General features: G+C 35.6%; 1 protein-coding gene across 1 annotated transcript in view; it reads left to right on the top strand.

Moving 5' to 3' along the window:
- The first annotated feature begins 8,836 nt into the window (after window positions 1–8,836).
- The window catches only part of NTS (neurotensin), an 18,608-nt gene continuing 12,765 nt past the window's right edge, over window positions 8,837–14,679 (top strand). Inside the window, exons 1-2 of the mRNA XM_044679793.1 lie at window positions 8,837–8,909; window positions 11,738–11,799. Coding sequence (XP_044535728.1) covers window positions 8,837–8,909; window positions 11,738–11,799 — 135 coding nt within the window. The remainder of the gene's footprint in view (window positions 8,910–11,737; window positions 11,800–14,679) is intronic.

The raw sequence follows: 14,679 nt of genomic DNA, 5'->3' as shown, positions 1-14,679 counted from the left end.
AGAGAGAGAGAGAGAGAGAGAGAGAGAGAGAGAGAGAGAGAGAGAGAGAGAGAGAGAGATGTGAGGGATGTGTTAGAGCCAGATCTAACTGGTTTGAAAATATTATTAGATTTTCAAGGTGAGCATTTATTCTTTTAAAATTGGCAATTGTTACAAATGAGAGCTGATTATTTTGATCATTGTTTAGATGTAAGGAAATGTTAATATTGCAGATTAAAATGGAGTGTGTGTCTCTGTGTGCTGGATCTGGAACCATGAAAACCCAAGTTCAAATCCAGACTCTGACATTACATGGGTAACTCTGGGTAAGTCACTTAACCTTTCTGTATCAATTTCTTCATTTTTAAAAATGAACTACAGAAGGAAATGGCAAACCACTCTTGTATCTTTGCCAACAAAATAGAAAATGTGATCATATAGAATTGGACATGACTGAAAAAAAGGACTCAACACCAACATTTATTCCTGTATCCACATCTCTATCTTTCTATCTCTATCTCTTCCCCTTGGAGGTCCCAGTTTTTAAACATGTATCACCATGCCCCTGGATTTCTCTATAAACATTGCTTTTGCTCAGCAAGAATATAGTAGAAGAACTCAGGAGATTAAGTCATCATCAAACTGGAAGGTTCTGGTGACTGGAGGTTAACAACAATATTAATAAATGACCTTTATGTGGTGCTTTAAGGTTTGCAAAGTGCTTTACATCCATTGTCTCATTTTTGGGCCTGAGAAACATCAGGATATTTCAGGAACCCAGGCCTGTGGTGATGAAGAGTACATTGACACCTGTGTCATATGATAGAAAAGGATCTGTTCAAGTGATGGTATAAAGATAAAATGGCAGGAATTGGCCGCAATTTCAATATAGAGAGTGAGAGAAAGTTAGGTGGCAAGGATGACATAAAAGTTGCAAACCTAGGGGACTGGGAAAATGGTGGTACTCTCAATGGCAAAAGGAAAGTTCAGAAGAGGGGAGGATTTGAGTAGAAAGGTAATGAGTTCATGTGAAGAAAATGAGGCTCACAAAAGTAGTAAGCATCAACAACAAGATTTCAGCTTAGGTCCTCTAACTGCAGAACAACTCCTCTTTCCATTGTACTATGCTGCTTCCTGTAAAATGATTTGCTAGGACATGGATTGAGATTGAGTCTGGGTTTGGCAGAGAAAAACAGTAAAAAATTTAGGATGGTACCTAGAAGAGATAGATGGGTCATATGAAGGCCTTTTAAATGTTTAGGAAGCAGCATATTTGAAGATGGAAAAAGAATTTGCAGAGGATGAAATTGCTGGAAAGAAAGGATTGTGGCTATGGGATGTTTTAGAGAGGTATAGGTATTTAATATTAACCAGAGAGAAAAGAATCTACTGTCATAGGACAATGAAAGGAAGATATTGGTATTTTGAGATGAAGATGGGAGTACATAAATGCCAGATGATTTCAATGTTATCCGTAAGAGTGAGGCAATCTGATGAACATTGAGGGTGGGTGGCAGGGGAATTTAAAATGACAAGGGATGCTCTAGTATTAACTCTGTGGGTTAGGGAGACAAGGGATAAACAAAAGAATTGACAAGTTGCAGCGAGAGCCTGGTTGAGATTGGCCAACATTAATCTTTAATGGGCCAGGTGCATCTTCCTCAATCAATCTTCTGTGGTTTGGGAAGAGGATGGAAAAAAGAATGGATGATGTGGGTGACTCAGATGTTGTGCAGCAGAATCATCAAAAGATCAAGTGAACAAGAGAATATAGTATGCTGCAGAAAGTAGCAATGAGATAGGGAACCAAGTGATTCTATGTTCCTCAGCAAGAAGCTGACAAATTAGGTAAAGTATGTGAAATTGAGTGCTTGGAAGACCCTGAGCAAAAGAAAGAAGACAGATCTGGTGATTTTGGTGGGTCAGTAGGAGAGATCCTACTGGCTCTCCATTGTCTCTATGGATAAAATATCACTAACTCTGGAAATAGAGGATCTGGGTGCAAGTCTATCTTCTGCCACTTTGTGTAATCTTGCATAAGTAATCTGATCCTCTTCCAAGTTCAGTTTCCTTCAATGTAAAATGAGAGGGTTTGAGAACATTCTTTCTCATGCAAAATATACTATCCTACAAATTTACATCACAAACTCTTAGCCTGCTTTCTAGAGTCCTCCCAGGTTTGGTTCCCACTTACCTTTGAAAATGTATGTCATGCATTTTACTTAAATTGGTTTTCTAGCTGTTCCTCAGTCTCAGCATTCTATCTCTTAGCACCATGTCCTTGCATTGGCTTTGCCTAGTCTTTATATGTATGCTTTCCCTCTTCAACACTTCTCTTTGACTCCTTAGCTTCCTATAAGACTTCAGTGAGGTGCCACCTCTGTCACAAAGGCTTTTAAAAATTTTCTCCTGGTATTAGTGTTCTCCCCCTCCTTAAATTAATTTCTACTTATTTTTTTCTCTGTACATGTTGTTTATTACCCCAAGAAGAATGTGAGCTCCTTAAGAGCAGCATAATGGCTATTTCTCTTTCATCTCTGTATTCATCGATTAATTAGCATGAATTTATTTAGCACCTACAGTACGACTAGAACATATTCCTAGTGCGTAATCCATAGTATGCACTGAAAAATGTGAGTTGTATTAAGCACTTTGATGGAGTGCTGGGTTAGAATTACTGTTCCCCCATCTGGTGCCTGGTGGAGGTAACAGCAGAGCTATATAGGTAAACTGTGGAGGTGGAAGGGATGGGAGCAAGTTATGGAGCCTTGAAGAGGAGCCAAAAGAATATCTTTAATCCCAGGAAAGCTATAAGATGAAACAGTGTCTTACGGTGATAAAATCTAGGTTATGATCTTACTGGTGTATGACTTACGTGGAGCAGTCATGGAGCAGTATGGAGTCCAAGATGGGAAACCTGAAGAAGGCCACCAATGCAAATGTTGAAGTTGCTAAAATGGAGACTGGAGCAATAGAAATGGAAAGGGAAGGAGAATTTCCTAAAGTAATGCTAGCTATTGAATTGATCTCACAAGGTAGAAACTGATGTTGTGGGGCAGGAGACAATTGCAATGATAAGCAGAATAAATGTTTAAGATCTTTTATAGTTAGGAAGTTTACACAGATTGAAATTTACTGAATTGTAGCTATTTTTTTAAAGAATAGCTTTAACAAAGTGTAAAGTGATATATTAGCTCCTTTCTTAAGATTCTATCTTCAAACTGAATAAACTTTCTGAGACCAGCAAAGATGGTAACAGAAGAATCAGTGAAGTCAGGGAGAACATTAAAGAACCTATTCAGATAATCATAGAATGATAGCTCTAGAAGGGAAAGTGATTTCAAAAGTCATCAGATTCAATCCTCTGATTTTATATTTCAGGTAACAAAAGCCCAAGGTGGTTAATTGCTTTGCCTAAGGTCAAATGGATTGTAATAAAGCAGTAAAGAGAGGATTTGAACCAAGGCCCCACTCCAGAATCAGGGTTCTTTCCACTGTATCATAAAGGAATGAAGAACTAGATTTGTAAGATGAGAATGAGAATAGAAAAGAAAGGTTAAATCTTAAAAAAATAATTTAGAAGGGCTAGATTAGAGATAATTAAAATGAAACAAGACGGCAATAGATTAGATATGAGATGAAAGAGTGAGAAGAATCTAAGATGATTTGACGCTTCTGGCTTGTGCAATTGGGGGAGGGGGAGAAAAAGAATGACCCAAATGAGAAAGTGAGCTTCCAGTATGTGAATCTGGAAGCAACTGAGCGGAACAGTAGACAGAGTGCTGAGCTGGAATCAGGAATATTGGGGTTTAACTATGGCCTCAAACTCTCACTAGCTTTGTTACCCTGGGCAAATCACTGAAGCTCTGTTTGCCTCAATTTCCTCAATTGTATAATGTAGCTAATAATAGCTTCTACTACTCAAGGTTGGTCTAAAGATGAAATTAAACAATCTTTGCAAAGAATTTAGCACAGTGCCTGGCACATAGCAAGCATTTTATGTAATTGTTATTCAGTCATTTCTAATCATGTCCAATTCTTTTTGACCCATTGCTTGGCAAAATTTCTGGGGTAGTTTGCCATTTCCTTCTCCAGCTCATTTTACAGATTGGGAAATTGAGGCAAACAAGTGATTTGCACAGGGTCACACAGGTACTAAGTGTCTAAGACCAGATTTAAACTCAAAAGATGAATCTTTCTGATTTTAGGCCCAGTATTCTATCCACTATGCCCCTAGTTGCCCCCAGGTACTATATAAATGTCAGTTATTATTATTGTCAAGTAGTTGTTTGCTAATTCTTTGTTTGCTTTGATAAATTTCCTCTGCATTCTATGTGACTAAAAACTCATATAGGTTATAAGATTTGAAACTGGGCATAATTATCTTACAGGTCTTACTATAAAGTCATAGTAGAATAGTTATGTATATTATATTATTATATTATATGCACACATATATCTATACATATATATACATATATATCACACACTTGCTATTTTTAAATATACTGAGTTATTGTATATAATGAAAAATGATAAGTTCAAGCAAAATGTATCCTAGTGAACCCAATCTGGGAATCAGAACAACATAAGCTAAAGTTAAAAATTTATAGTAAATGATACCTGTCTGAAGCCTGGTGTAATATAGGATTATTATCATTGCCATATCTTATATTATACTGGTGACCTGAAGTTGAGAAGGAACAACTCTGAGAAGTTGCTTTGGAAGCTTTTACATATACAATTTACATTTCAGAGGGACCATCAGTATTGTTCAGCCCAATCCTCCCATTTTATAGATGAGGAAACTGAAACTATAGAGGTTAAATAATATCTGTTAGGATATACAGATAGTAAGATTGAATATTCCAATTTAGGAGAACATTGACAATAAATTTGGTACATTTTTCAACTACACTGCTTTGATTTCAAAAGGAAAAAAAATCATAGGCAAGCATAGGAAAATCTAGGTTAGGTTATTAGGTTAATACAAGCTTGCATAGCAAATGACCAAATGAGTATCACTAAATGAATGATGACATATTCTGAATCTCTCTGCCATTTCCAGGGTTACGCTAATGAATAACATGATTAAGAGGAACCAAAAATGCCTTCTTCACAAAAACTTGAACTTACCCACTTAATCTGCTTTTGTGTCTAAAACTTTGCTTACCTGTACATTTCTTGGGGTTAAAACATTGTGTTTGTCAACATGTTCCCTTAAAAGATCTTAATGAGAATTAGTATAGTTAGTTTTTCTGCTGATTTATTCCCAAAATGAATAACACAGTATGAGGGAAGATATTTGTTACCCTGTGATGAGTAAGAGGTTCTAGAAAAGATAACTGGATTTGGAATTAGAGAGCCTGATTTGAATCCTGGATCTCTTACTTTATCTATACCTAGAGAATTCAAGCTCCTTGAGGATGGAGAATGTTTTATTTTTTTCTTAATATTCCCAAGCACCTAGTGCAGAATGGCATATCAGAGTCACTTAATAGATTCTTGTTCATTGAGTAAGGCAGAGAGGTGGCACAGTAGAGTTAGAAGTGGACTGGAAGTTCAGCTGCTATTTGATAACTCCAATTGCATGATCTTATGATTAACTGATGTCTCTGCTTGTTAATTTTCTCATCTAAAAAATGAGATAGAAGTCTGAGTACCAGGATTAAAATCCTAATCCAGCCTCTGACTCTTACCAGTTCTATAATTTTGGTTAAATCATAGCTTCTTCATATCATAGTTTACTGATTTATAAAATAAAGATACTGGTACTCTGAGACACCTTGGAGGCTTAATATAACACATATAAGGGAAAATATATGGAGAATTCTGGGGATAGAATTCACCACAATTTTGAATATGTATGAGCCCCTCCCCCCAAAAAAACAACCTAACAATAAACTTATCAAATGGATTCTATTATTATTTGGCATTTTAGTTGTTTTTTAAGTTAAAATTGCTAAAGATATTTCAAAACTATCTATCTCTGTATCTCTGTACCTCTGTAGTACTGCATCACTCTGTATCTCTGTATTTCTTTCTGTGTATCTGTATCTATCTCTGTATCTCTACCTCTCTCTGTGTCTCTTTCTCTGTCTCTGTCTCTGTCTCTGTCTCTGTCTCTCTCTCTCTCTCTCTCTCTCTCTCTCTCTCTCTCTCTCTCTCTCTCTCTCTCCATGTTTTACCAGTCTCTATCTAGATGAAACCTCTTCAGCAATTTCAGTATGTGTTTGTGGTGTATGTGTGGTGTGTGTAAGGATATATGTAAGCTTTGTTGTTTCTTTTTTAGTTGCTCATTATTATTTTTTCTTCCACATTCCCCCCCTAATTTCCTTTGAGGAAACTTTTCAGAAACATCTGATGCTATATTAGAACAAGTAGTGGGATTCTGTCAACACAGCACATACAATTTACATGGAAAGAAAGACCCCTGCACTGAAGATATAGAGAGAATCATACATACTCTTCCAGTTTTTTTTCATGACTATTATTAGTTTTCTAGCAGCCGTGCCTATTTCTCAGGATAATATTTGCATTTACTATTTCAGTGGAGGAACACAGAAAAATGAACAACAATTAAAAAAAAGCAAGGCACGTCTACTACTGTCTTGATTCTATCAAAGAAATTATTTCCTAAGGATCTTGAGATAAGAAAAGGCAAATAAAAAAGATCCCTAAGCTTCCAGCACTTCTAGACAAATTTGTGGCAAGGGAAGCTTTATGAAACTTCTATGGTGCCCCCTTATGGAAGCAAAGAGCTACTCACACCTTTTCACATAGAATTAAATACACCCACAATTCACTTACATCAGACTGGCCCTTTGCTTCCTGATTTTGGCCATTTATTTCTTGACAATTCCTTATGGAGATGAATTTTATCACACATTTGAGCAGCCAACAACAATTAAGTACGTACAATGTAAAGATTTTGGTGCTTATTGAAGTAGTTAAAAAAAACATGTGATAGTCATCTTTTCTCTGCAAATTCAGGGAAAGGGGAAGAAATTCATGGCTACGTTCCTATGTGCCATTAAAAGTAAATCCATTTCCAGTGTCTGAAAAAATGAACACTTTGGATTTTGTTTGCAATAACAATTAAGACATTGAGACTGTGTTTTCTATTTAATTCTTTAAGACACATTCTCTAAGGAAGAACGCTGAATTTTCTTTTATCGGATGCATTCATGCACAGAATATTCTTCCTCTTCTCCCCCTCTTCCTGTTCTATGAGATACTCAAAGAAACAACCAAAAAAAAACCCCACAGGCTCTCACAAAATGAAGTTTGAGCAATTTTCTTCTGAGAACTGCATATTACTGTCATTATGCTAGTGAAAAAAAATGTGAAGGATTTGGGTTAGAAAAGTGACTCTAGGAGAGTATATAAATCGAATTTTCACCTTTCCAGAGGTAAGGACATTTTCCCCCTTGGTACAGAAGAGGATTATGGGAAGGAGAAGAGGTTCTTGCAAAAATAGATTCAAGAAAGAATAACATGAAGGCAGAGAAGGAAGAAAACCATTCTAACCTAAGGTGAGAGGTGAAAACTGAAAAACAGCAGGAGAGATGCAGAAGGATGGGCATATAGGTGGTATACTGGAAAAAAAAGCAGAGGGACTAAAACCTTTCAGAATTTATTGGGATCCTAAACTCAATATGTTGTCTACCTGGCTACTTGATCTTAGTTAAGTAAGCTGTACCATATTTGGGAGAGGCGAGGCCGTCTTTCTGCAGATTAAACTTGCTTTCCAAGGCATGCAGCTAGAATTCAGGAATTCAAAGCAGCTTGCCATTTTTTCAGAGGAACAGCTAGTGGCTTGATCATAGAAATAAAAGAAATTGGAGAAGAAAAGTCTGCTCCTTATTAAGAATATACCTTTGGACTTGTTTACTTTTGCTGAGTTGATTTGCATTCTGTGTTGCTAGATTGCCTGGATTGGAGGATGAGGGAAAATACACTATGAAAAGGTGAATAAAAACAGGAGATATAAGTAAAAATCAAGGCAAAAAATAGCATGCGTTCTCTTCTTCCTCACTTCCCTTTCTTCAATTATATTTCTATTTTCAGCCTTATCTTGGCTCAGTCCATACATTAGTTATCATGCTCTTCCCATCTCACATTTTCTAACTCTTTTTCCTCTGATTTTTCCAAAACCTATGCTACTGATAATATTAAAATACAGAGAACACTTGAACACAAGTTCTATTTTTTGAGTGTGTCTTTTTATTCTTTCTGGTGCTGCTAACATTAATGAGAATAAGTAAAAAAATCCCTTACTTCTCTGGTATCTCTGTGTGGAGATGAGGACTGAAAACTAGGGAATTTGGAGCTAGTGATCTCCCAAGGGAAAAAAAAAGAAAACAGAGAATTTTTTGGAGAGGAAAGAAATAGGTGGAAGAGAGAAGCCAAAATGCTGGAAGTTTTCCTGTCTGGAAGTCCAGTTTGCCCTACATGAATATAGTTTTGAATGACTCCCAAATGCGTCAGAAATGTGAAGCAATATAATTAGTGAAGAGCATCAATTTCACTCAAGGTTCATCTGTGGAGGAGGAGAGGGGAGGCAAAGGAGGAGGGGGAGGAGGAAGTGTGAAGGGAAGGGGGGAGGAATAAAAGGAGGGCATTTCACAAAGAGATAATCCCTGTACATTTGTGACATCATCCCTCTGCTTATGTATATATAGGGAATCGTCCAGAGCTCTCCTCATGGTTCAGTCACTTTCAAAGTCAGCTGAAGGCAATAGGAAAAGAGAGAGACACACTCATTTGCAGCTTCTCTCTCTCTCTCTCTCTCTCTCTCTCTCTCTCTCTCTCTCTCTTTCATGTTTATGGACTTTACTTACTAGAAGGCTAAAGGATGATGGCAAGAATGAAAATTCAACTGGTCTGCCTGATGTTTCTGGCTTTCACCTCTCAGAGTCTGTGCTCAGGTAAGCTCAGATGCTCTTTGCTAAGAGAAGAATAATTTTTAAAAATAATTATTTTCTACAATTCATGCTAATGCATACATAGAGAAGAATTTTCAACTAATTTCTGTTTTGGTCCATATGGATACGTTATAAATGCTTGCTTAATTTATCTGTGAAGACAGAGAAGGATGCAAGTATTTCTTCAAAAAATCTGCAAAACTGGTGTCAGTGTTATAGATGAAAATACTGCTCGACACTTTTAAAACTCTAGCACTGAAAGAATAAGGTTAAATCAGGCTATTTTTTCCTATTAAGAATGCCGAGGCAGTACCTGTCAAACCAAATGGGCACCTATAACTAAATTAAGATGCTTAACTGTCATTCTCATTTTTGTTTTCAACTTTTCTCTCCTTTATGATTAGCAACGTACAAAAATGTTAGGGAATACACAAAATAGTGAATATCTGTATAATATTAAAAGCCAATTTGTGATTGCAGAGAATAATTATTACATCTGTTATGAGGTTTATACATTTTGAACCCTATGACACTACTACACACACCTTTAAAAATGAGCAATCAGTACAATATTAGAGAATTTTTTTAAGTTTTTTTTTTAATTTGCCTTGAAAAACACTGTAAGCAAACCAAGGAAAAATTAATAGCCCTACTTTTATCTATTTATTTTTTGTAGGAAGTATAAAGTTGATATTTTTATGCATTTGGTATTTGGGAGCAGAGGCAGCAGGAAAGACATTGCTGGTTGTCTGTTATTTTAGAACCTTTATGTGGAAAGCAAGTTTACAATTCAGAGAGGTTCATTAAAGCTTTGCCTGGTCACAGACACTAACAGAGATAAGTTTGAAAAAGAACTGAGTATGTATATGTCAATTTCAGACATTCTTAGCAATAATATATGGCCACAGTTTTTTTTTTTTTGGATACAAACATTGTTAAATTATCTTTGAAAAGACTGACTTATGTAAGCACTTTGCTCATTAAATCTAAAACAGTCCTTTGAGATGAACCATAGAAGATGGATTATGGCATTCAAAAGAACACATTTTCGGATATTAGGGTTTTTCTGTACAACTCATAGGTATAGTATGAAAATTAACTTCCTCTTTATTCTAGGCTTCTACCTGTATTTTCAAAATTAGTAAGAGAGGAATAAATGAAGGTGTTTTAAAAATTATTCATATTAATTTTGAAAATGTTGCTTTAGTAAGCTATATAGAAGAAAATTAATCTAATTCAATAAGACTTTATTTTTGTGAAATGATGCATTCATCCTTACCCCACAGTTACATGAGATGAAACTCATAGTAAAACTATTTTTGAAAGAGATGACTTGCTTAAGCACTTTGATCTAATACATCTTAAAATACCTTCTACCATGGTTCCTGATTTGTGAGTTTCATTGATAGACCATTTAATATCATTTTATGACATTTGTCTGTTTTCTTTAGGAAAAAAAATGATGTAAAATATGGTCCCTAAGAGAAAGTAATCCTGACTCCTTGAAAAAGTGACACCTCCTAATGAAGCCTGTTAATAAATTGTTTATCCAAGCTTAATTATTACTCAGATTTTTTGTATATATGATGAGACAAAAGGTCTCAATTATTCATTCACTGAATGTAGCTTTTCTTAAACTTAAAACATAAGAAAATATTCATTAATTTATATAGTAGTTTTGCTTATACAGCTCTGTCAGTTTACCCAAAGTCAATTGACCTTTTTAAATGTTAAAGAATACATACATACATTCATGTAAGAGTATAGTATGGTTAGTATGAAGACTTTAAAAATTAATTTTAATGTCCACTAAGCCAGAATATTGAGTCAATTTTTCCTCATAATTTCATGAGTCTAGATCTTCCATAATAAATGTGCCCATGACCACTTCCTTGTAGGACAGGACCAATTGGTTCAAAAGGTATATTCAAGTCTAAAATAAGATCTGGATTCAGAAAAGTCTTAGGATCCTTTGCTCAAAGGGTCAGTGAACAGATAACCTGCTTAGTGGACTGTGTTCTAACTGTAAGACTTTTTTCTTGGATTCATCCATCATGTATTTTCAAATTATCTTGTTTAGAGGTGAGTCAGCCCATTTGGTCAGTATAGTGACAAGAACAAGGGATTTGGAATTAGAGGACCTGGTCGAATTTGAAAATTGTCACTATACTACCTATGACCTCAGATGAGGCATTTGACCTTATAGGCCTCTGTTTCCTTTTTCATAAAATGAGAGGTTTGGACCACCTGAACAATGTCAGCTCTAGATCACTGATACTAAGACACCTTTGACATGAATAATGAGAGCCTTCAGATATGGATTGCATATTTGGTAAGGATCAAATACAGTGCTATATTTCCAGGAAAATTGAAAATATACAAAAACTATGACCCAAGTACTAAACAGAAAATAATTACTTGGGAAATAGTCACAATCCAGTGCTTTATTTAACAACCATATGTGCTGATTTTGTATGTTTCAGTTCATCTAGATAGCTATTATAAAAAGGTCATTTTAACTGCTTGTTCTCTTTCTCTGTCTATATTTTGACTCTCTGGATATATGTATCTTCATCAGTCTCTGACTGTGAATCTCTATCTCTCTCTATCTGACTCTGTTTCCATCTCTGTGTCTTTTTTCTGTCCCTATGCCTGGTTCTGTTTCTCTGTCCCTGTCTCACATATTTAGAGAAAAAAATTCAATCACTGCTTAAATCTTGAACTTTTCTTATCAAACCAAAACTTTCTAGGATTATCATGGAACTTGTATGTCCTTGTTAATTAATATTTGATGATATACAGATGTTTTTGATTGTATTTTCCCCCTTCAGATTCAGAAGAGGAAATGAAAGCGCTAGAAGCAGATTTATTGACCAATATGTACACATCAAAGGTAATCCTTATTTTCTTTCCTTCAGTCAATGGTTGCTGAACATAGGTCCTTTCATTATGAACATGGTCACCCTTTCAGATGATAATCATTTCCAGGCTAGACCTAAAAGTTCATTTCAGAGCATTTCCTTTTTCTGAAAGATTTTCCTTGAGTTCAAAGGAAGTGTAAAGGTGTTGACGTGACACAGAGAAGGCTAGCATGACTCTCACTCATCAGAGTGTTGTTTTAATTAAATGGTCACATTTGATTTCATGAGGAAGAGGTAAAGGAAGTGAAGGGAAAAATGTTTTTCCACCCTTATTAGATTAGGTATGATGAAAGGTTTATTGACCTCAATTTAAATGCTTAAATGAAAACTAACTGGACAGTTTTTAGGTTATGTAAAGGAAGGAGCAAATGACTTACATATCTGCGGAATAAAATATGGTGAAAATGGGAGGAGACAGCATGGCAGAGTACAACAACATTGGATCAAGAGTCAGGACACCTACCATAATATCAATACTGTCTCAGTCACTAACTGAAAATTCAACAACAGGTCAAGTTATATACTTTATATTCTACATTGACAAAGTAATGAATGGAGCTCAACTAGAAATGTTTGTTCAAAGGTTTCTTACGGAACTTAGACATCATAAAGTTCATCGTATTGATGCCATGTGAGAAGACTGAGACCAAAAGAGGAAAGGGGACTTGCCCAAGTTTCACAGGTAGTGACAGAATCAGAATTTGAAAGTACTATTTCTCTAGAACTGAAAGGGAGCTGAGAGGCCATCTAGGATATATAAACTTCTCTTTTGAGGATGAGAAATCTGAGACCTTGGAGAGATTAAATGGCATGTCCAAAGTGACACAGATAGTAAATAGTCAGTATTCAAAACCAAATTCTCTGATTCTACATTCACTGTTCTTTACACTGCCTCTTTTTTAAACCTTTACCTTCTCTCTTATATTCAAGGTTAAGTATCAGTTCCAAGGCAGAAGAGAGGTAAGTGCTAGGCATATGGTGTTAAGTGACTTGCCCAGGGACATACAGCTGGGAAGTATCTGAGGCTATATTTGTATACAGTGCCTCCTAACTCCAGGATTGGCTTTTTTTTCTACCGAATCACCCAGTTACCTCTATAACTCCCTCTTTTAGATTAATTGACCAATAGAAAAAACATTTAAGTGCCTCCTCCATGCCAATGCATAACCCAATGCCTGATAAGCTTTTAATTAATTATTAAGTAAGAACTTAATAAATAAAAAAAGAACTTAATAAATGACTGTTGAATAATCAATGTAAGAGGAAATGAGCTACTTATTGGTGCTAATTATTATTTATGTCAAATGTGTTATTAAATATTATTTGGGGTTAAGCAGATAGGTGACCCAGTAGATAAAGCTGTGCATCTGAAGTTAGGAAGTCTTATTTTCCTGGGTTCAAATCTGGCCCCAGAAAGTTCTGAACTGTGTGATCCTGGTCAAGTCACTTATCCCTGTTTCCCTCAGTTCCTCATCTATGCAGTAGATCAGAGAAAGTACTATAAACCACTCTAGTATCTTTGCAAAGAAAATCCCAAATGATGTAATGGAGAGTCAGATGACTGAAATTACTAAATAATGATATAGCTTGGAGTAGTTAGCTTGCATAGTGGATAGAATGCTGGGCCTGGAATCATGAAAAGATGAGTTCAAATCTTGTCTCAGATTCATTGTATTTCCTAAGAAAAATCACATATCAGTTTCTACATCTGTAAAATGAGGATGTTAATAATACCTGATTCCCAGGGTTATTGTGAGGAGTAAATGAAATAGTATTAATCAAGTGTTTAGCAAAGAACCTGGCATATAATGAGCACTACAGAAATGTTAGCAATTATCTAATATTCATGCAAACTATTAAATTAGAATAATTGTTGCACTTAAATAATTGTTGTGCCATTAGTAGGGCATTTAATGCTGAATGCTGCTTATTCTTGAGTTTATTCCCATATATAATTATATAACCCAGGACCACTGGTTTATTGCAGGCCTGACACATTTGAGTAAGAAAGTTAATTCAATTCAACCATTTATTGGAGAGGTGGGGCTGGAGGAGTCAACAGCAGGTATACAAGTATATATAGTTCAAGGACAACTGAGGCAGGAGAGAGAACAATTAACTAGGTAAGATCAGAGAGATTTACAGGAGAAGGAAAAAAACATTTTTAAGCACCTTGAGACACTGTACCAAGGACATAAGTTCTGAAATAGTCCCTGCCCTCTTGGAGCTTATAATGAAGGATAAAGGATTATATTCTAGTCAATGAATGTTTGTTCTATGGGAACTTGTGCATAGCCCTACTGGGTCCTGAACTATATAAGTGGGCAAACACCTCATGACCAATATCCATCCAAGGAGTAAAAAACCAACATTAAGAGAATGATAAGTCCCATGATGGTAGCACAAGATGGATGGATTCAGTAGTGTAGGTAGCTCATGGTCAAAACCAAATGAATGCTTTTGATATAAAGGGAGCTGAGAGAGAGCTTTGACCAATTTCTGAGCCCAAAGCAGGTGGGACCCTGGAGTACTAGATGACTCACCACTAATATTATTCTTTCTTGGGAGAATAGAGAGGAAATGTCCTTCCTACTTTGGGCCCATAATATAGTCAAGATCATCTCTCAGATCACCCAGGATGTGACTAGAATGGAGATTTCTCAGAAATATATTATTCAGTCAGTGTTTGAAAGGTCAGTGATTTATTTTTAAATAAATAACAATGGCAAATAACAGCTAACATTTATATAATATATATATATACATATATATATATATATATATTTTTTTTTACAAAGGGTACTAGAATAGGGCAGCTAGGATATCTAATACAGCGTATAAAGTACTGGACC

Source organism: Gracilinanus agilis, chromosome 5, assembly GCF_016433145.1.
Source record: "Gracilinanus agilis isolate LMUSP501 chromosome 5, AgileGrace, whole genome shotgun sequence".
Taxonomy (NCBI): Eukaryota; Metazoa; Chordata; class Mammalia; order Didelphimorphia; family Didelphidae; genus Gracilinanus; species Gracilinanus agilis.
The sequence above is the reverse complement of the archived record's forward strand: the minus strand, read 5'-3'. Positions and strand labels throughout refer to the sequence as shown.